The sequence below is a fragment of the Aquarana catesbeiana genome, linkage group LG13 (assembly GCF_042186555.1).
Source record: "Aquarana catesbeiana isolate 2022-GZ linkage group LG13, ASM4218655v1, whole genome shotgun sequence".
NCBI classification, from domain to species: Eukaryota; Metazoa; Chordata; class Amphibia; order Anura; family Ranidae; genus Aquarana; species Aquarana catesbeiana.
This window is the reverse complement of record NC_133336.1, coordinates 105,714,816-105,738,123: the sequence shown is the minus strand read 5'-3', so window position 1 is coordinate 105,738,123 and position 23,308 is coordinate 105,714,816. Positions and strand designations below refer to the sequence as shown.

At 40.9% G+C, this 23,308-nt stretch overlaps 1 protein-coding gene across 2 annotated transcripts in view; it reads left to right on the top strand.

The window, feature by feature from the left end:
• Positions 1-23,308, top strand: part of CDIN1 (CDAN1 interacting nuclease 1) — a 707,904-nt gene that overhangs the window by 345,387 nt on the left and 339,209 nt on the right. For both annotated transcript variants that reach the window (XM_073610474.1, XM_073610473.1), the window contains 2 exons: positions 6,561-6,640; positions 8,760-8,809. In XM_073610474.1, coding sequence (XP_073466575.1) covers positions 6,561-6,640; positions 8,760-8,809 — 130 coding nt within the window. The remainder of the gene's footprint in view (positions 1-6,560; positions 6,641-8,759; positions 8,810-23,308) is intronic.

The window sequence follows — 23,308 nt, the reverse complement described above, 5'->3', positions numbered from 1 at the left end:
TCACTGGCAGGGAAGGGGTTAACACTAGAGGGCAATCAAGGGGTTAACTGTGTTCCCTAGGTGTGTGTTCTAACTGTGGGGGAGGGGACTGACTATAGGAGATGAGAGATCGTTGTTCCCAGCTCGTAGGAACTCCACGATCTACATCTCCTCTCAGAACAGAACAGGGATTTGTGTGTTTTTCACACACTCATCCCTGTTCTGCCTCTCGTACCTGCGATCGCTCGTGGCCGGCGGTCATCGCAACCGCCGGTCATGAGCATCGGCACCCCCGCTGTGCAGCAGGCATGCGCACGCGCCTGCTATCCCGCTTAAAGGGACCGACGTATAGCTACAACGGTTCACGGGATCGTACTGACCTGCCGCAGTATGACAGTGGCTGGTTGGCAAGCGGTTAAAGAAAAAAACGATAAAGGCACATCTTTTTGGAGGTAAAAAATGTGCATTTTATTATTTTGTTTTACACTGGAGCCTGCAAAGCATTGCACCCGTGGCATTGCAATGGGTGCAATGCCAGGATCCTGCTGGCTCCCACTACACTGCTTGTTTGTACCTTCGATGTGGGCAGGCAGTTACAGGAAGAATCAATGAACTATGTGAATAAATGATGTTACTATGTGGGTGGAGCCCCACAAGGCCACACTATTTTTAAATTGTGACAGTGGGTGTAGGGAGAGGATCCTCTGCCCACTATCACAGGGTGGGGTGAATGAACGGAAAGAAGCTAGAACATGTTACATGTTCCACCCTAAATACGGGTGGAACAAGTAGCATGTTCCAAAAGTGAACATAGCCTTTAAGGGAACACCCCTCTGCTTGGATCACCTATTGTACATTGGTTTTATTTATTTATTTTACTGGTCCTTCCCTAGCTGAGATTTTTGTGACTCTGTAAATAAGTTTGTATGAGATGACAGTATTTTTGATGATGGTAAAAAATGTTAGATCTATAACTGTACTGGAAAATTCTACCTATTTACCCCACAGCCTATAGACACAGGCCTATTGTGGCTAATATTGGATCCTTCTCCTGTGTTTTGGTATGTTAACAATCCTGTTTTACATACAGATAAGTAGGTTAATAGCCTGAGCATTAGACAGTAAAGTTACCTGTCTGCTTTACAGTTGCTGGAAATTATTAATTTGCAACAGAAACCACTTGAGGGTCTTTTATTTTAGGCTGTTTATAGTCAGTCAGAGATAAATAGATTTTCCTAGTGGCAAACCCTTTTCATTGAAAGCCCATGGAAAGAATTTGTCTGTACAATGTGAGATGGGAATATCAGTAAAGCACACAGGGTTGTGCCCATGCTATTGATTATGATGAAAAACCTGCACATGTAACATGGCTTTCTTATGTACAGATACAACTAAGAATGCTACTAAATAGAATGAATAAATTAATAAATCATAAGCACATATTAATATGGTGTATATGATTACATTCTTGTATTGTGCAAATTGGAATACCAAAAACAAAATCTGTGTATATTAATGCCTTACAAACGACTTGCGCCTTTTTTTTCCCCCCATTGTATTGCAGTGGGTTGAGCGCTGATGTTATGTATAAAGAATATCATAACAACAAATCAGATTGCAGCTGTCATTTTGCAATACAAGTCAGAGAATGAACACAAATGCATGTTTGGCTGCTGCGGACAAATGTTTCCTTTTTATTTACTGTTAATGTGAAGCCTAGTAGGATATAACGCTCACTAGGGCAGAATGATCAAGCAAAGGTGGACTGAGAATCCAGTACCTGCACCTATTTGTGCAAATCAGTGAGGGTTTTATCTCACATTAAGTGTACCATGCACTTGTGTTAAAAAGTATCCTGTTCTATTTGTATTGCTTCCTTTCTGTTAAATACCTGTTGATCTTGTCAGCCTCCCTGCTTTCCTATTTCAAACTCACCATGCTAGGCATGAGAGCACATCCATCTCATCATGGTCAGTTTTCTGGCTATGCTTGGAGAATAGCCCAGCCTACCTTTCCAGCAATGATCAGACTTGTGCTGACATGCTCTCCTGCACAGCTATTCACTGGGAAGATCTGTGTAATGTTGTTTCTCCACCTACCCAAGCACACGTTTTGCCCCTCATTTCAGATTTAAACTGAATGGGTTTGATTTACACGGTAAGGGTTTACATGTAGTTTGACTGCATTAGCAGCTGCCTTCTGCAGCCTAATATTATGGCCAAATACACAGCTGTTTTGACAGGCAAAACTTGCATGAAACACTTCATGAAAATAAAATGGTGTCAGCCCCTTCCTGTCCTTTTGGCCAGTAAGGAAGCCAGTAGGAATGTGTTGGGGGGGGGGGGGGCAGCAAGATGCCCATCATGCAACCATAAACGCAGTGACATAAAAGCTGCTGACGTTAGAACTGAGTACCTGCAGCTGTTTGTTTTTTTGAAAGACAGGATCCTTTTAAAACAACCATATATAAGATCTCACCATGGTTATAATATAATATTGCTTGTTTTGCCACCAGCAGGAGATAAATACGTTTTTTTCTAGTGATGAACCCTTTTAGCGAATAAGCTAAATGTTGTCCATTTTTTTCACAAATCAGAATAAATATTCCATCTTTATTAAATTTTTAATTTAACAGTAAAATCGGGCAAATGCAGCAAACGTAGCGTAGTTACAATGCCTTGAAAAAGTATTTATACCCCTTGAAATTTTCCACATTTTGTCATGTTACAACTAAAAATGTAAATGTATTTTATTGAGATTTTATGTGATGGACCAACACAAAGTAGCACATAATTGTGAAGTCGAAGGAAAATGATAAATGGTTTTCAAAATTTCTCTCAAATAAATATTTGAAAAGTGTGGTGTGCATTTGTATTCAGCCCCCGTGACTTTGATACCCCTAACTAAAATCTAGTGGAACCAATTGCCTTCAGAAGTCACCTTATTAGTAAATAGAGTCCACCTGTGTGTAATTTAATCTCATTATAAATACAGCTGTTCTGTGAAGCCCTCGGAGGTTTGTTAGGGAACCTTAGTAACCAAACCGCATCATGAAGGCCAAGGAATACACCAGACAGGTCAGGGATAAAGTTGTGAAGAAGTTTAAAGCGGGGTTAGGTATATAAAAATATCCCAAGCTTTGAACATCTCATGAAGCACTGTTCAATCCATCATCCAAAACGGACAGGCTGGACAAGGAGAACATTAATCAGAGAAGCAGCCAAGAGGACAGTTGTAACTCTGGAGAAGCTGCAGAGATCCACAGCTCAGGTGGGAAAATCTGTCCACAGAACAACTATTAGTCATGCACTCCACAAATCTTACCTTTATGGAAGAGTGGCAAGAAAAAAACCATTGTTGAAAGAAAGCCATACGAAGTCCCATTTGCAGTTTGCGAGAAGCAATGCGGGGGACACAACAAACATGTAGAAGAAGGTGCTCTGCTTTTTGGCCTAAAAGCAAAATGCTGTGTGGTGGAAAACTAACACTGCACATCACCCTGAACACACCATTCCCACCGTGAAACATGGTGGTGGCAGCATCATGTTGTGGGGATGTTTTTCTTCAGCAGGGACAGAAAAGCTGGTCAGAGTTGATGGGAAGATGGATGGAGCCAAATACAGGGCAATCTTTGAAGAAAACATGTTAGAGTCTGCAAAAGACTTGAGACTAGGGCGGAGGTTCACCTACCAGCAGGGCCGCGACCCTAAATATACAACCAGAGCTACAATGGAATGGTTTCAATCGAAGTAAGAATATCACAGTTAAAGTCCAGACCTAAATCCATCTGTGGCAAAAATAAAAAATTGCTGTTCAGACATTCTCAATCCAATCTGACAGAGCTTGAGCTATTTTGCAAAAAAGAATGGGCAAAAATTACACTTTTTAGATGTACAAAGCTGGTAGAGACATCCCCAAAAAGACTTGCAGCTGTAATTGCAGCAAAAGGTGAATCTACAAAGTATTGACTTAGGGGGGCTGAATACAAATGCCTGCCACACTTTTCACATATTTATTTGTAAAAAAAAATTGAAAATCATTTATCATTTTTCTTCCACTTCACTATTATGTGCCACTTTGTGTTGGTCCATCACATAAAATCCCAATAAAATACATTTATGTTTTTGGTTGTAACATGACAAAATGTGGAAAATTTCAAGGCACTGTATATGCTGGCTCCTTAGTAAATCTGTCTGAGATAATAGGCGTTGCCTCTGTGTGCCATGGAGAATAAATCCCCAAGCTTTCTTTGTTAAAGCAAAGTTAGACTTTACCAACTTTCTAATGGAAGTTCTCTACTTGAGATAAATGAGTATCATTTTCTTTTGCAAAGGAATTGGTATAAATTATATAGAAGAAGATTCATCTTTGGTATAAAGAGGTTGCATGCATTAAGTACATTGTTATTTAAATTGTTCAATATGTTATCATTTTTCCATGTGTGCTGTGTTTCCTCCAGTTGCCCTTGTAATAAATAATCAAGTGCACTAGCCTGTCTTTAGAAAAACAGCAATGGCCTTTTTGCCTCTTGGGAGGTGACTTTGATGCCTCTGAACATGTTTACAAAAGTGAATTGGCGATTATCTTAGGAAATCAGAAAACAAGTCTTGTTCCAGGCTTAAGTAGAATGTACGTTTGCCTATTCCTAAGAGGTTGCAAAAAAGAGGTCACACTAGATCCCAGTCTCTTGACTCTGGTACTTTTATGTACTAGGGTCAAAGGTCATATTCTTGGAATTTAAGATGCGTGTGTTGTCTGTAATTACTATTACATCCATTTATTGCAATTCCATCAGCATGCCATTTTTCACACACAGCAAATCCTCACTAAATTACACATATTTGTCCAAGCTGATTTAGTTGTTACCTGTGTTTATCAAATCTGTAAAGGTTTGTTGCATAGAAATAGCTTACATGCTTTTCTAGGATAACACTGTCTGGAAAAAAAAGGGGGGAGAGGTTGCCTAGTATAAATAATAGTTGTGTAACTGTACATGTCAGGAAGCACTGTAGGTCAAAATGTCATTTCATTATTGGTTTAATATGCATGTTTTGTTTATGGACGGTCATTCTTGATAAAACTAATTCCACAGATGCTGCATCATCCAAGCTTCAGTGCCTTTTAGTTTGTTTTAGGGCCTCATGAGTCAAACAAGCTAAAGGTACCTAACCTAACATGATTTTTGGGGGATGAGTGGGTATCTACACAAGAGAGACCTTGCTAAGGCAGAGCAGTTTTCTGGATGGTCTCCATTAGTAACTCATTACAGCCGCAGAAGGACATCACATTCTTCCTCTACCCAGAGTGCTTTATCTGTCAATGAACAGGACCTCAGTGGACTATGGGTTGTCACTAATCCACTGGTGCCTCCCCAGGTCGATAGCAAATGACAACTCATCTCTCTTCTTCTACAAAGGGGGGGACATTCTCTTTAGCAGGCCACCAGATCTGGTAGACTCAATCTTTTCAGATCTCAACCATCTCTGCACACTTATGCCCCGTACACACGGTCGGACTTTGTTTGGACATTCCGACAACAAAATCCTAGGATTTTTTCCGACGAATGTTGGCTCAAACTTGTCTATCATACACACGGTCACACAAAGTTGTCGGAAAATCCGATCGTTCTGAACGCGGTGACGTAAAACACGTACGTCGGGACTATAAACGGGGCAGTAGCCAATAGCTTTCATCTCTTTATTTATTCTGAGCATGCGTGACACTTTGTCCGTCGGATTTGTGTACACATGATCGGAATTTCCAACAACGGATTTTGTTGTCGGAAAATTTTATATCCTGCTCTCAAACTTTGTGTGTCGGAAAATCCGATGGAAAATGTGTGATGGAGCCTACACACGGTCAGAATTTCCGACAACAAGGTCCTATCACACATTTTCCGTCGGAAAATCCGACCGTGTGTACGGGGCATTAGTCTCTCTTTATCCTTTGTCAACCCATTTCATTTGTAGTTGCCAGTACTACCTTCAGATGGGTCATCTTTTATTTTGGATATTTGGAGTTCTCACAGCTGCAGCTTGTTAAATATAAACATTTATTGGAAAGCTTCTTTTTAAAGGCACAAAACATTAGTTCCTTTTTAGTTTCACCATTCATATAGCAGTCTTACATTATCAGCAGTTGCAACCACAGAAGCACTCTTTAGGCCATTCACTGTGCCTAGACCTGAAACTCTCCCTTCTTGCTTCAGCTCTGTAGAGAAGGAAAATTCAAGTGACCATGGCCAGTAGTGCCAAATGCCCATTGAAAAGGGGAACCCAAACACTATCCTAATGGCGACTCCTGCAGTTTTTCTCAAGATGTCCTAGAGAAGTTCCTACATCTCTGATCACTACTACACTAAAGCCACATACACTAGCGTGTCGTCTCTTAATTAACTAAAGTGTGTTTCCTTATTATAATTGATTTAAAATGCTGTACCTGTTGGATGCCTGTAGACTTGTACCCTAGTTGCATAGATCATTTTTAATTCTCAACCTTTTTTCAGTCTAATTGGAGTATGTATGAGTAAGTTACAGCATACCAACAAACATTTTGTGCTTACATATTCTGTTTTCTTTCAGCCACAAAACCTGTCTTGAATAGCATGCTGCGTGATCCATCCTTAATCCCAGATGCTGTCCTCGCCAACCAGGTACAACAGGTAATAACCCAACACTGTGCCAAGGAGAGAAGCTACTTCACTCTCTAATTATGATTGCTGTAAAATAACTGAGATTACAAAGCATCCTAAATGTCACTGCATAACTTGCCCCAGGAATGTTTCATATTTTTAATTGCTGCATTTTGTGTCGGCAATAACTGCGTGTGATCCTGTTTATCATGTCACATAGAGGGCTCTTTCCCTTGGGATATTTAATGTTCAGTGCTGCTTAGTTGTGATGTCTGGTGCTTCAGGTTAAGATTATGCAGTTTATTTCATATACTATAGATAGTTTGGATTTGTTCTTTTTCATATAAAACATACATATTGTATATCTCTTCCCTTTCTCGTCGGAGAGTGAGTATGATTACTTAGCCTCTGTTGTATATTAAAAGAACATTAGATTTGTTTAAGGTCTTTTTTGACCATATAAATATTTTGCACACATGAGAGAGCACGCAGCACCCAATCCCCACCCAGCAGAGCTGCACTAAGTGTAGATACATATTAGGCATTGAGGCAGCCGATTATAGCAAAGAGTAAGAAAGTGTCAGACAGTGTGATATAGTAACAACCTCTATGCTTGAGGCCCCAGGCCTATAAACATGCTGTGACTATTACAAGGTAGTCCAACTAATCCTGCTAGAATTTTTTATTTACTTTACTTAACATGTGGGAACCCTGGAAACACCACAAGTGAGAACAGGGCCAGAAACTCTGACAGCGAGATCTTCCAACTAGAGTCCCAAAGGGTAAAAGAAGCTAGCAAATGCCATCATTGACTAGATTCTACCTTAACCTCCCTGGCAGTATGATTATGTCAGATTTTTGCGTCTCTAAGCGGTACATTGTTTTGCTTAGAAATTAGGGTTTTTAAATTGTAGGCCTGTAATTCTTAGGAATAACTCACTTAAATCTGATCTGTCCAAACAAGAGTCTAGTGGACATCCCAGGTATGATGAAGTTTGAAACACAAAATCATAAATTATAATATAATAAATAACTATAAATAAGTATCAAAAATAATAATATAATAATAACAAAATGTATTCAATAATGTAATCAAATCAAAAACACTGAAACTTTCTCAGTTGCAGAATTGTTGCTGTCGTCACTTTTAGTGTTTGATGGCGAGTTTCCTCACTCTATTCTGCAAGTGTTCTAATTTACTATCACTGTTTTCTAGCTGGTCTAAAACCACTTTTGACGTAAAGGGGTGCTTTTTGGTTGCCATGGACAATCTCAAGTTTCCAGGCAGAAAGAACAGTATATATAATATAAAAGTGCATGCTGGGCACTGGACAAAGCACTAGGAACAAAAGGGAGGTGAAATGATTTGATATAGTAATCTAATCTTACAGATTACAGTGTACTGTATGTTTCACTATTTTGAATTTGCCGCCAGGCTCCACCCCCGTGCGTCTCAACGCTCGCAGGGAATGGAGCCTGGCACAGTAATACATCGGGTGGAAGACACAGCCCACAGGCACAGTGGGAGGATATCGCAGGATCCTGGGGACAAGGTACTCTGTAAGTAACTTTGCCTGGATCCTGCGATGCAATCCCGAGTGTGGCTTGGGGTTACTGCTTTTGGTAATGAAAATTCCCCCCCGAGCCACACTTGAATTACTGCCAGGGAGGTTAATTAAAATATAAATTTTGAATGGGATGACCCACTAATGGTAAAATTATTTTGCTCAAAGAGTTCACCTTTTCATAAAAATGAATCTGGCCCTTATTACATTCTTTATAACGTTTTTATATTCCATTTTTGGGGGGATGGCTGGTAAGAATTTTTCATGGACAGTCTGCTGTAAAAAAAGAAAAGCACTTATTCAGCTCTGTAGAAGTAGGGATTGTGGAAAATGCCTCCTACTAATGTAAATGCACAGCAGAACCCTCTAAGCTGCTAGAAAACAACTGTAATCTAACTTTACAACCTTTGGTGTTATCTTTGAGGAATTGAGGATGAATTACTTCACAGTACATGCAGCTAAACAGGTCAGGGTTGGCTTGTTTTAAAGCTCTTTTACTATTTATTAAGAATATGTAAATCATGTAATGTCCTTAATCAGTATTTGTTTTTTCTGCTAATCCCATAATTTTGTTTTGTTTTTAGTGCATTATTAATGACTGTTGCAATGGACCTTTAGTGGATTGCATCAAACAGTATCCTTTAAGATCCAACCTCATTCCTGAAATAACAAAACATATATGTGGCATGGTTTTGTTCTATACTCACTAGGGTCATGGCCCTTTGAAATATCTCCATACAAGGCTATTCAAATGTAGAGTGTTGGAAAATACTCTGTGTTAAAGGTAAAGAAAACCCCCAACTCGGCTTTCAGACCCACTGGGATGTTATATCTAAATTAAAGTGATTCTAAAGGAAGAGGTTTTTTTTTTTTTTCTTAATGAATTCTATGCATTCTAATAGGGCGTACACACGGTCGGACTTTGTTCGGACATTCCGACAACAAAATCCTAGGATTTTTTCCGACGGATGTTGGCTCAAACTTGTCTAGCATACACACGGTCGCACAAAGGTGTCAGAAAATCCGATCGTTCTAAACGCGGTGACGTAAAACACGTACGTCAGGACTATAAATGGGGCAGTGGCCAATAGCTTTCATCTCTTTATTTATTCTGAGCATGCGTGGCACTTTGTCCGTCGGATTTGTGTACACACGATCGGAATTTCCGACAACGGATTTTGTTGTCGGAAAATTTTATCTCCTGCTCTCCAACTTTGTGTGTCGGAAAATCCGATGGAAAATGTCCGATGGAGCCCACACACGGTCGGAATTTCCGACAAAACGCTCTGATCGGACATTTTCCATCGGAAAATCCGACCGTGTGTACGGGGCATTAGATAATACTTATCTGAGCCCCATCTTGATCCAGCGATGTGCACAAGTGCCTCGGTCGTCCGGGACTCTCCCTCCTGATTGGCTGAGACACAGCAGCGGCGCCATAGGCTTCCGCTACTGTCAGTCAAAGTCAGTAAGCCAATCAGGAGAGAGAGGGGGCTGGCCTGAACCTCGGCTCCAAGTCTGAATGGACACAGGGAGCTGCAACTCAGCTTGGGTGCCCCCATAGCAAGCTGCTTGCTGTGGGGGCACTCGACAGGAGAGAGGGGCCATAAAAGTCAGCGAGGGACCCAAGATGAGGAAGATCTGGGCTGCTCTGTGCAAAACCACTGCAAGGAGCAGGTAAGTATAACATGTTTGTTATTTTTCTGGTCCTGTCATTGGGACATGCATGGTAACCTCCATACATTTATATAACAGGTTGCCTTTATGTATATATTTGCTGCATCCTAACAATGCTTTGTAATGTAATGTATATGTGTGGATCATCTTGATCCTATATTTAGTACAACGTTTTTTCAAAGTTGTAGTTATAGCTGTTTTTGTTATATTAATTCACTGCAAAAATACAATTATCGATATACATTGCATTATTTGCTTTTCTAGATGGCCATAGTTTGCTAAGAATTGGCCAGCAGTCTAGCCATTGTCCATGGACTTGAAACTGAGAACAGAATCATGAATAACTAGCCAGACTGCTGAAGGGATGATTGTTCACTGGCTGTGCATGTTGTGCATGTAGCTGCACACTCTCACTGCTGCTCTCTGCGCTGAATATGTACAGTGTGGTTGCATGTTTGCAAAGCTACTCAACAGCTATTACCAAAGTAAAATGTTAACTTGCTTGGTATGTACGGATTTCCACTACTCCAGCGAGTGGACAAGTGTTTAGAGTATTAGTTTGAGGTATTAATGCACTCCTCTCATTTGCCAAATATAGTACACCTTTTGTGACCCTGCCTAACACTAAACACAGCCAGCAAGCTGCTCTCATTATATCTGCAGCTATTGGCAGCCAGGAATGAGTTATAATGGGCTGTAATGGCTTTGTGGTTTGAAAAAAAAAAGTCATGGCTGGTGAGGAAATAATTGATTAGCATTTGATAGAAACTATCAGGGAAATGCTTGATTGCTCTGTGGAGATATTGAGAAATATCATCCTTGCAATATGAAGTGGCATTACTGTGCTAGCTTTGACTTTGTGCATTCTGAGAAGATTGATTTAAAGGAACTACATGTGACAGGCCTTTATAAAATGTATATGCTTTTATATTCCATTTTACTGGTTGTATAATGTATTAAAGAGAGATGAGCAGGTGCTTTCTGGATGCAATCAGAGGGAGATACAGACAAATGGAGGTATCAGGAAACAACAAAGTGAAAAAAAAATGATCTATGCGTGCCAGTGGGAGAAGAGAGAATTGCCTTGTAATGTATTCAAGGAAACACCTGTAGCATGGTAGAATCCATGACCACTTTTATAAAGAGGTAAATAGGTCATGTACCATTTTTTTCTACCACAGAGATTAAAAAGAAAGGAGCTGGGATTTTAAATGAAGCATGTGACAAACAGCTGGTAAAATTATCAATAAATGAAAACGCTTTTTATTAATTCATATATTTACAGGTTGTATAAATAGTAATGTTTAAGAGCTGATTTGTAATTTAGATCTTCATCAAAAGATTGCAATAAAAATCATTCATGATTACAAAAAGTTAATGTATACATCAGACATATAAACACATAATTGTAATAAAAAAAAAAATCTGCATCTAAAAAGCTTGATGTGTTTCGTGCAATTCGCTCCACTTCCTCAGGACAGATGCAAGGTGCGTATCTGCAAAAATGTATGAACACCAATAGAGTCTATTGATTGACCAAACTGGGGGAGGGGGAAACCCACCAAAGCAATAGAATATCCCTCCTTAGTTTACTCACAAGTCAGCTCTAAGTTCAACATGTGGTGCTATGGAGTAAGGGTTATTTGGGGGCATCTGCACCGGGAGCTGTGGCAGTACTGCCCGTGAATGCCAAGGCACATATAAACGGACTTCAAGGGGAATGCAGATCTCCAGGTTGTGATCAATAGTGATGCAACTAACAATTCCAAAGGATTTCTGCAAAACAATGTGATAAATATTACTAGGAATTAAGCGCTTTAGGAAAAATTAATCAATCAAAGACCAATATAATTATTACTAGCCAAGCTGAATGGCAACAGCTGCTACCTTAAAACATCTATCCTAAATGGTAGAAATCAAAACATAACATGAAAGTCCGATGGACTCAGGCAGCACTTATAAATAAAATACGTTCATAAACAAAAATGATCGATGGTAAAGGTTCATCAAACACATAAAATCAAATCAATCAAAGTCCATGAACTATAATTATTGTTAATATTAAGATCAACACATTAATGTGATAAAAAAACAGATAAAATGTCCCTTTGAAAAAGAAAAAAGTAAAAAGTCCTTTTTAAAAAGGAAAAATCCTTTTGGGAGGAAGCGGTCTTCTAAAATGACCTTTTCAGAAAGAACAGCTGTTACCAGAAGAAAAGGAGTCCAGACACCACACGTGCTCGAGTAAAGAGGGGGTGTGTGTAAGAAAAACCCCCTCTTAGACAAACTCTTACCAGACTCGAGATGGATCTTAGCGTGTATGTCGTTCAAGGTGCTGACACCTGTGATTGGTCAAGATGATGTCAGTTGTCCTAAACGGTCCTCTGGCACAAGCTGTCACCACACTATCCTTGTGTGTTGGGTTGTTTCGCTCACTTCTCCACTGCTAACTTCCTGCTGCAGGACACAAACCAGCTGTTTTCCTGGGTCAGAGCAGAGGCCAGGACTTATGGGGAGGCCATGACTCTTACAAGGCAAGATAATGCTGGATACATAGCTGAGCCCTTCTTGTCTTATTGGAGAGAACAGAAGCACAGGGTGACAGGAAATGACATCATCATCATGGAGATCCACAAGAGAGAACATTAAATTACACAAGGATTAAGCCTTAATGCTTAATGATCCTAGAAAAAAGAACCAAGTATAGCATAAGATGTACTAGCAAACCTTAACCCGGGTAAGGAATGAAAATAGCATAGTATATATGTGAACCAAGCAAGGAGCAAGAGTGAGGTGAAAGATCTATTAATAAACCTCAACTCAGGTATAGAAAGAAAATGGGATAGTATAAATATGAACCCGTAGTGAAATTGCTCTGCAAGGGACTTATGAAAATTAGAGGACTAAGCAGCAAGAAAAAAACGATAAATGAAAAAAATCCACCAGAGTAAATACCTTATTCTGCATAATAAAGCTGTGGTCCACAGTGTGGTACATAATATCCCAAAAGGAAGGAACAAGAAAGAGTATTCTTTCTACCACATGTATCTCCTTTGAAAAATCTAACATCGATTCCACCCTTAAAGTGATACTAAACACACCCTTCTATTTCTGTATGCGGATGATGGCACTGTAGTTATTTTAATAAAAAAATCTAAGTACCTTTTTCCTAATCAATGTACAGTTCTCATATGACCCAGCTCTTTCCCAGCCTGTTTGCAGTGAAACATAAGCTGGAGGAGCTTCTAGTCCTCTGCTGCTGGTCACATGTTCAAAATAAAGAAGAAACAGCCTTTGGAAAATAGATTAAAAATGGATAAATAATATCAATAAATTGTTTTAAATAGTTATACAAATATATATTTGAAATCAAGTCTTTATTATTATGTGGAAATAACATGGTGTGGGCAGATTTCTGCCAGTCACAGGCTGTGTCACACTTTTCCAGCCTGTGTCTTAGAATAAGAGGGAGGTGAAGCCTCCATCAATCTACATGTAATACCCCACTCCTGTTGTGTTTAGCTGGTTAGTGGCCTAGGGGAGGAGGGAAGGAGTGGGCTGTCATTTACCACTGTGTATATGCCCACATAACTCTGTAGTCACACGGGCTGCTCAGATGTGATAGGGAGGAAATTATCAGCATAGAACCTTACTAAAAGCTGAGCATGTGCAACGTTGCCACCACAACTGCAAAATCCCTAGCAGAATTGGGGATGTGGAGAGAAAGAGAGCAACAGGCTTAACCAGGTTTTTTCCAGAATACAGAAAACAAATCTCATCGTGACTGAGCGAGTATGAACAGCAAAAAATACAGCATTTATTGATAGTTTTTATTATGTGGTTTAGTAACACTTTAATATACAGTATCTCACAAAAGTGAGTACACCCCTCACATTTTTGTAAATATTTTAATATAACTTTTCATGTGACAACACTGAAGAAATTACACTTTGCTACAATGTAAAGTAGTGAGTGTACAGCTTGCATAACAGTGTAAATTTGCTGTCCCCTCAAAGTAACGCAACACACAGACATTAATGTCTAAACCACTGGCAACAAAAGTGAGTAAACCCCTAAGTGAAAATGTCCAAATTGGCCCAAAGTGTCAATATTTCATGTGGCCACTGTAATTTTCCAGCACTGCCTTAACCCTCTTGGGCATGGAATTCACCAGAGCCTCACAGGTTGCCACTGGAGTCCTCTTCCACTCCTCCATGAGGACATCATGGACCTGGTGGATGTTAGAGACCTTGCGCACCTCCACCTTCCATTTAAAGATACTCCACAGATGCGCAATGAGGTTTTGGTCTGGAGACATGCTTGGCCAGTCCATCACCTTTACCCTCAGCTTCTTTAGCAAGGCAGTGGTTGGCTTGGAGGTGTGTTTGGGGTCGTTATCATGTTGGAATACTGCCCTGAGGCCCAGTCTCTGAAGGGAGGGGTTAATGCTCTGCTTCAGTATGTCACAGGATATGTTGGCATTGTTCTGTTATACCGCTATATGGTCTTGGCCACCATGCTGTAGCTCAGTTGCAGGGTCTTGGCAATCTTCTTATAGCCTAGGCCAACATTATGAAGAGCAACAAATCCTTTTTTTCAGATCCTTAGAGAGTTCTTTGCCATGAGGTGGCATGTTGAGCTTCCAGTGACCAGTATGAGAGAGTGAGAGCGATAACACCAAATTTAACACATCTGCTCCCCATTCACACCTGAGACCTTGTAACACTAACTAGTCACATGACATCGGGGAGAGAAGATTGCTAATTGGGCCCAATTTGGACATTTTCACTGATGGGTGTACTCACTTTTGTTGCCTTTGGGACTTTGGGACTTTGTTTAGACATTAATGGCTGTGTGTTGAGTTATTTTGAGGGGACAGCAAATTTACACTGTTATACAAGCTGTACACTCACCACTTTACATCGTAGCAAAGTGTAATTTCTTCAGTGTTGTCACATGAAAAGATATAATAAAATATTTACAAAAATGTGAGGGGTGTACTCACTTTTGTGAGATACTGTACACATCTTTTGTTATTGTTATTCTTATCTGCATACAGGAATGTAATCATTTTAATATAAACCATCATCAGAAATACTGTGATCTCATACAAGCTTAATTTCAGAGTTCCAATAAACTCAGCTGGGGAAGGACCAGTTAAAAATAAAAATCATAGCGTCCCTTTACCACGTGATCAGCTGTCAGGCAATGAAGTAAACAGAAGCCAGGTATTGGCTTTTTTCTCCTCACGCTGTTACAGGGATATCTGTTCCAACATCTGCCCATCAGTACTGCTAATCATTGCCCACCAGGGCCACCTATTAGTGCCCATCAGTGCCACCTCATCAGCGCACATCAGTGAAAGAGAAAAATGACCTGTTTGCAAAATTTTATAGCAAACTATGAAAAAAAAATATTTTATTTTTTTTCTCTTTTTTTGTTTCTTTAGCAAAAAATAACCATGGTGATTAAATAATACTAAAGAAATCTCTATTTGTGTGAAAAAAAATGATAAAAATTTTGTTTGGGTACAGTGTTGCATGACCGCGCAATTGTTATTCAAAGTACGACACTGCTAAAAGCTGAAAACTGGCCTGGGCAGGAAGGGGGTATAAGTGCCCAGTAAGCAAGTGGTTAAAGGGTAAGCTCACCTTTGGAACATGTTACATATTCCACTGTATTTAGGGAGGAAATGCTCAGCATAGAAAACTGAGCATGTGCAGAATTGCCACCACAGCTGAAAATCCCCTAGCTGCATTGGGGACATGAACAGAAGGTGGAGATAGAGAGCAGCGGGATCAGCCAGGTATTTCAGAATACGAATCTCATAGTGACTGAGTGAGTATGAACGGCATGTAATACATCATTTATTGATAGTTTTTTCAAGGTCCTACTAGTGTGTTTGCCACAAATATATGTCTTCTACAATTATGGCAGCATCTAACATTTGGACAAGGGATATTACCTACAAATAAATTCACTTGTATGGACTTGTACAAGACGAAAGGGAAAGTTGTTTCATGTAAGGCACTTTTGTTACTACATGATTTTATGTGTTAACTGTTTTTTAAGTTGGTAGGCGCACTTAAAGTAGAATTAAAGGCAAAACCTTTATTTTCATTTTGGATAGAGTAAGGGAGGGTTATGTAAGCCTGTAAGGTTTATTTTTGCCATCTTTGTACCATTGGGGAGACTTACTTTCACGTCCTGTCCTATAGCCAAACAGGAAGTGAGAGGAAATCCCTGCAAATGAAGGGAATCTCCTGGGGACCCCCAGGTCATCGTAGCTAGTGTCCCCATTGGAAGATTTCCGCTATGTTACCTTTCTAGGGACAACCCAAAATTTGGGATTTTCTTATACTTTCACTTTCAATGATAATGGTAAACAGGACCAAGAGAGGGGGTGAATCTCTGTAATGGGGGCACAGACTGCAATAAAAACTCTGGCAGGTGTTCTAATTCACCCCCCCACTATCCACGACTCCAAAATATTTTTGTTTTACTTATTTTTACTTTAATATTTCTTTATATGTTTTTGAGAATTTCAGATGTGTTGTTGATTGTCTGGTAATTGTGAGCATCACACTCACAAGTATCTGACGTTCTGAGATTGCATTTGAGTGCTTCTCTGTTTAGCAGTCACTGGGCTTAGTTTTAAGAAACAACTGCCCTCTGTGGTGAATGCAATAATGTCTGACTCAGTGTTTCTCAACCTTTTTTCAATCAAGGCACCCTTTAACCATTTCAGCCCCGGATGGATTTACCCCCTTCCTGACCGGGCCATTTTTTACAATACGGCACTGCGTCACTGTAACTGACAATTGCGTGGTCGTGCTCAAACAAAATTGACGTCCTTGCTGTGCCCAAACAAAATTGATGTCCTTTTTTTCCCACAAATAGAGCTTTCTTTTGGTGGTATTCGATCGCCTCTGCGGTTTTCAGGGCTATAAACAAAAAAAGAGCAACAATTTTGATAAAAAAAAAAACCACAATATTTTTTACTTTTTGCTATAATAAATATCCCCCCAAAAAAATAATTCCCTCAGTTTAGGCCAATACAATTCTTCTACATACTATTGGTAAAAATTGCAGTAAGCGTATATTGATTGGTTTGCGCAAAACTTATAGCACCTACAAAATTGGTTATTGATTTATGGCATTTTTATTATTTATTTATTTTTTTTACTAGTAATGGCGGTGATCTGCGATTTTTATTGTGACTGCAACATTGCGGTGGACAAATCGGACACTTTTTTGAAACCATTGACATTTATACCGCGATCAGTGCTATAAATAGCCACTGATTACTGTATAAATGTCACTGGCAGGGAAGGGGTTTACACTAGGGGGCAATCAAGGGGTTAAATGTGTTCCCTCACTGTGTGTTCTAACTGTGGGGGGATGGGACTAACTGGGGGAGGAGACCGATCGATGTTATACTAGGAACTATATATTAGGAAAATGCGATCGGTCTCCTCTCCCCTGACAGGACGTGGAATTGTGTGTTTACACACAAAGATCCCCCGTTCCTGCTCTGTCACGACCGATTGCGAGTATCCGGCGGACATCGTGGTCGCGGGGCACTCGCATCGGCTCCTTAGTGACGTGGCGGGCATGCCCTCTATACCCCTTAAAGTGGCTGCCATACAGCTATGGCAATTTGCGCAGGGGAGCCAATCTGCCGCAGTCAAACAACGGCGGGCGGGCGGCTAATGGTTAAAATTGTGCATAATCTCGAGGCATCCTATTTTAAATTATGGTAAACTAAACATAGCCCAGCAACATCCACACTTGTAGGACACCCAATGTTAGAAGTTATTTATTCTTCTAAAGCACACCTTTGCACACTGATACTGACTAGTATTCCAGGATTTCTCTTCTCCCTCAGTTTCTTGCCCTCACTCAGTTAAAGTAAAGGTTTGTTTTTTTCTTAAAAAAAATAACAAACATGTTATACTTACCTCCTCTGTGAAAGGGTTTTGCACAGAGCGGCCCAGATCCTCCCCTTCTGGGGTCCCCCGGCGGCGCTCCTGGCTCCTCCGTCCCATGGAGTGCCCCCACGGAGAGGCACTTTCCATGGGGGCACTCGTGTGGGCACAATTGACACAGACAGCCAGACTCGGCCTGCCCCGGCTCCCATGTCACTCGATTTGATTGACAGCAGCGGGAGCCAAGGGCTCCTACTGCTATCAGTCTACCCAATGAGGACCCGAGACAGCGGTTGGGCTCGTTCTTGCCACTGGAAAGATCGGGTTCAGGTAAGTAAAATGGGGGCTCTGGGGGGCTACTGCATCACAGAAGGTTTTTCACCTTCCATAGAAAGCATTAGGGTGAAAAACCTTGAGACTTTACAACTCCTTTAATGTGATCTCAGTGCTGACGGAGAGGGGCAAATAAGCCGGCTAGAAGGTTGTAATAGTTAACAATGAAAACCTGTGGCTTTGTGTAACTAAAGGCAGGCTCCATCCACCTGCTCACTTGTATACAATTTTGTGGCAATTTTTAGGCATTTTACCAAGGCACCTCTGAAGAAACCTGAAAGCACCCTGGTTGAAAAAGACTGGTCTGACTCTATGCTCTAAAATGGTTCACTTCTGACTTCAAGCTCATCTAGGTCCTTCTCCCAATCATGCATCTATCTCGACTTTGGTCTTCCTTCTTTCTCTATTTCAGGGCTCTTTACCATACTCTTTTATACAGTAAGGAAAAAAGGCATTTGATCCCCTGCTGATTTTCTACGTTTGCCCACTGACAAAATATCCAGAAAAACACATTTCAAAAAAGTTATAAATTGATTTGCATTTTAAGGAGTGAAATACGTATTTGATCCCCTACCAATCAGCAAGATTTCTGGATCCCAGGTGTCTTCTTTAAAGGTAACAAGCTGAGATTAGGAGCACTCTCTTAAAGGGAGTGCTCCTAATCTCTGCTTATTACCTGTATCAAAGACACCTGTCCACAGAAGCAATCAATCAGATTCCAATCTCTCCACTATGCCCAAGACCAAAGAGCTGTCCGAGGATGTCAGGTACAAGATAGTAGACCTACACAAGGCTGGAATGGGCTACAAGACCATCGCCAAGCAGCTTGGTGAGAGGGTGACAACGATTGGTATGATTATTCGCAAATGGAAGAAACCCAAAATAACTGTCAATCTCCCTCGGTCTGGGGCTCCAGGTCTCAAGGCAGCTAGGACCATAGTCATCAAGAAAATAATTGGTAACACACTATGCCGTGAAGGACTGAAATCCTGCAGTGCCCGCAAGGTCCCCCTGCTCAAGAAAGCACATGTACAGGCCCGTCTGAAGTTTGCTAATGAACATCTGAATGATTCAAAGAACTGGGTGAAAGTGTTGTGGTCAGATAAGACTAAAACAAGCTCTTTGGCATCAACTCAACTCACCGTGTTTGGAGGAGGAATGCTGCCTATGACCCCAAACACACCATCCTTACCATCAAACATGGAGGTGGAAACATTATGCTTTGGGGGTGTTTTTCTGCTAAGGGGACAAGCCAACTTCACTGCATAAAAGGGACGATGGACGGGGCCATGTGCCATCAAATCTTTTTTTAATTCATTTATTTGCCAAAGAAAGTTACACGTAACAATCAAAAGAAACTGTATTTGCAGTATCTGAAATAGGTAGGTAATCGGATGCCGAGACTGAAAACAATAGGCCCAGTGTTGTACAAAGTATGTGGCCATAACAGTGTAAAATTATTTGCGTATAGTGCTCAACGCTCCACACTCGGGTGTCTAACATACATTTATATCGATGGTCAATGCATATATGCTTCAATTAAAGAAACATTAATGTTACGGTAGAATAAGGTAACTTAGCTTGGAATTTTCCAGGTAACGTAGCGGAGCATAGTACTCCCCTTGGGCCTAATAAGCCCAGGAATGGGGCAATATAAAAGCAAGATATAAACCAGGATATACAGCATATCTGAAAGGCATATCCCATCACTGGGTTTCCAAAGGATAACTAAAAAGAGGGGGGTTGTAGGGTGGGGGGGACAGCCAGAGAGGGGGGTAGATGTCCCTAGAGCAGAGGAAGCTGGCTGTAGGGGAATGGAAGGAGAGAAAGAGAGAGCATAGGGGGCCTCTCGCCTAGGAAGTAGGGTGCATCCGGGGGGGGCTAACTCGTATGTGCCAACTCCTATAAATATGTGTCGGTGTACAAGTGGTTCCAGGGTCGCCATGTTTTTCGGAAGGTCTCCCGGTTATGCAAGGTAGCTGTGACATTTTCCATGTCTCTCAATTCGTTCACCTTGGAGTACCACAGAGATTTTGTTGGGGGGGGTTTCCGATCTCCAACAGAGGGGGATGCATGCCCTGGCCACATTTATCAGTTGGATTGTGAGAGAGGCCTTATATTTCCTGATCGGTCTGTCTGAGAGATGAAGCAGGCAGGCCGCCGGTTTCCCTCCAGGTCAACCTTGGTCAGGTGCTTGACTGTACAAATCACCTCGTGCAAAAAGGGGGCAAGTTTGGGACAATCCCAGAAAATATACAGCATCGTCCCCTCAGCGCCTCCGCAGCGCCAGCAAACGCTGGGGACATGTGGAAAGAAACGGTGCAAAGTGGTTGGCACTCTGTACCATCTGGTCAAGATTTTATGTGCCATCAAATCTTGATTGAGAACCTCCTTCCCTCAGCCAGGACATTGAAAATGAATCGGGGATCTGTATTCCAGCATGACGATGACCCAAAACACAGTAGGGCAACAAAAGAGTGGCTGAAGAAGAAGCACATTAAGGTCCTGGAGTTAGGTGGAAAACAGCTCCAGAGAGGGGCCACAAATAGAAGGAAGGTAACAATATACACAATGGTGAACTCAAGTGTGGTGTATATAATATATAATAAGCGTGGCGATTAAGATAAATATCTCAAAAAGTAAATATACAATATATGGAGTTGAACAAACTTAAGTGAAAAAACTCAACAAAACATCCCTGTTGCTCTAGTCTCCAGACCAGCACAAATTAACTAACATAAATATGAAAACTGAATACAGTGAGTCCATATGAGTGAATAAATAACAGTCCCGCCACCAAACAACGTGCAACTCTTCAGTGTGAGCACCTCCGTGTCTTTAAGCAGCTCACCTTACTGCTGTAAGGTATACAGCATGTGCTTAGTAAGAGACCACGGGCAGACATATATATCCCATCCGGTGTTGCAAATGGTTCCAATGATGGGTATGTAGAATGATAAATAAAAATGACATAAGCTGTATATTGAATATAACACCGTGACAACCAGAGGGGGGGGGTTGACCAAAGGGAAAAGGTGCACTCACTTGTTATAAGTGAGTGTGGGCATCAATCCACGAACGCAGAGTTCGTATGCCTCAGTAGATGTCCTCAATTGGTCCTAGCTCCGCAATGCTCGTCAGCAAAGGTAGGTGTATATTAGGTATAGAGAGAGAGTATACATAGCATAATCCCGTATGGTAGATTAATTTTATTTAAAACAATAAAGCAGACTCACATTTCAAAGCAGACTGCGGCACATAGCATCCACGAGCGCTCGTGGATGCTATGTGCCGCAGTCTGCTTTTAAATGTGAGTTTTATTATTGTTTGTATTATTTTTTTATATTTTTTTAATTCTAAACTTGAACTAAGGTTAACTGCACCAATTCATTTTTCTTCTGGTCCCCTCCCCTCCCCCCTTTGTTTTTTTCTGTTTCTTTTTTTCTGTGTCTCTCCGTTCATGCTGTGGCCCCGCCCTCTGTCCTGCCTATAACTAACTCCTCCGTGTTTTGAAAACCCATGCTAGAGAAAGGAATGCGGCTATCTCTTCCATCCATAGCCAGCTCATTCAGAAACGCGTTGCATGTTGATGACGTCACGGCTCGGCGCCGGCCTGTGTCTGCACTCCAAGCCTCGCTTTCGATCCACACACACGGCCGTGTCTCTCCCCCTCCACCACACAGGGACAGTGCGAACGCTGTGGAGATACAGCACAGCTCAGCCATCCGCCCGGACATCTTCCCCCCTCCTCCTACGGATATTCTTGTCAGTATTTGACTGATCTCCCCCTTTTCACCGGACTGCAGTCACTACCTGCCAGGAACACTGAATTACATCAGACTGTGTTTGTGCTCAGCCATCTGCACCCTTTCCTGCCTGGACCTGATTGTATATCAGCTACACTGCTGCCGGCTACAGTCCCACATCATCATCTCCTCAGCCCTGATCATGTTCCTGCACACGACTCCTCTTTATTTTATGTGAGTGGATACTGTGTTTGTAATAAAATTGTTTTATGATATATTCTCAGAGGTGCCCCTATTCCTTGTCTAGCCTCAAAATCTTAATCACTTAGAGAGGATCTGCAAAGAGTGGGAAAAAATCCCTCCTGAGATGTTGTGCAAACCTGGTGGCCAACTACAAGAAACGTCTGATATCGGTGATTGCCAACAAGGGTTTTGCCACCAAGTATGAAGTCATCTTTTGTAAATGGGTCAAATACTTATTTCACTCATTAAAATGCAAATCAATTTATAACTTTATTGGATTTTTTTTTTATTCTGTCTCTCACTGTTAAAATAAACCTACCATTAAAATTATAGATTGATCATTTCTTTGTCAGTGGACAAACATACAAAATCAGCAGGGGATCAAATACTTTTTTCCCCTCACTGTATGTCCTAGGAATCTTAGATGCTGGCTTCTTATATAAAAGGGGTATCCAGACCTGGGTAATATGACAGTGAGCATTTCCACTTGCATTAGGCCAGGACAATTGCCTTTGTAGTTGACACTCTTTTGCACCGTGCCCAGGGGCACTGAGTATAAATATGCTCACTTGGTTCCAGGCGCACTCTCCAAAGTTGTATGAATGCAGGTTATTACTTCTCCATGTGACATTGCAAGAGCTTTAGGATTATTCAATAAAGCAGTGTAAGAATAGTTATATACAAAACACAGTACCCATTAGGCTCCATGCACACTGGATGTTAAAATAACGTTATAAAAACGCCAGTAGCTTAGCAGTGAGTCTTTCAACGTTTTTAACGTTTTTGCAATAGCGTTTATTAGTGGTTTTTAGCGTTTTTCCACATCAGCGTTTTTTTTTTATCAATGATGTTAAAAAACGCTGAGCATTTGGTGTTTTTTGTGCTCAGAAAATCAACTCCTGAACGCGATTTTATGGCGTTCAGAAAACAGCCCATAAACTCCACTGCTGATAAACATCCAAAAATGTCCATGTGTGCATGGACACATAGGATAACATAGAGGGGAGTTTATGGACTGTTAAAAAAAAAAACGCCCAGACTCCCAAAAGGGGCGTTTATGAGCTTCAGTGTGCATGGAGCCTAACAAGTAATAATTTTATGTTCAGTGAAAGTTGAATTTTTAATACCTGCGGTAGGTTACTGTACTTTTATTTAAGAAGCCCGTCTATTTAAAAAGAAAACCAAAAGCAGAAATACACTTGGGAT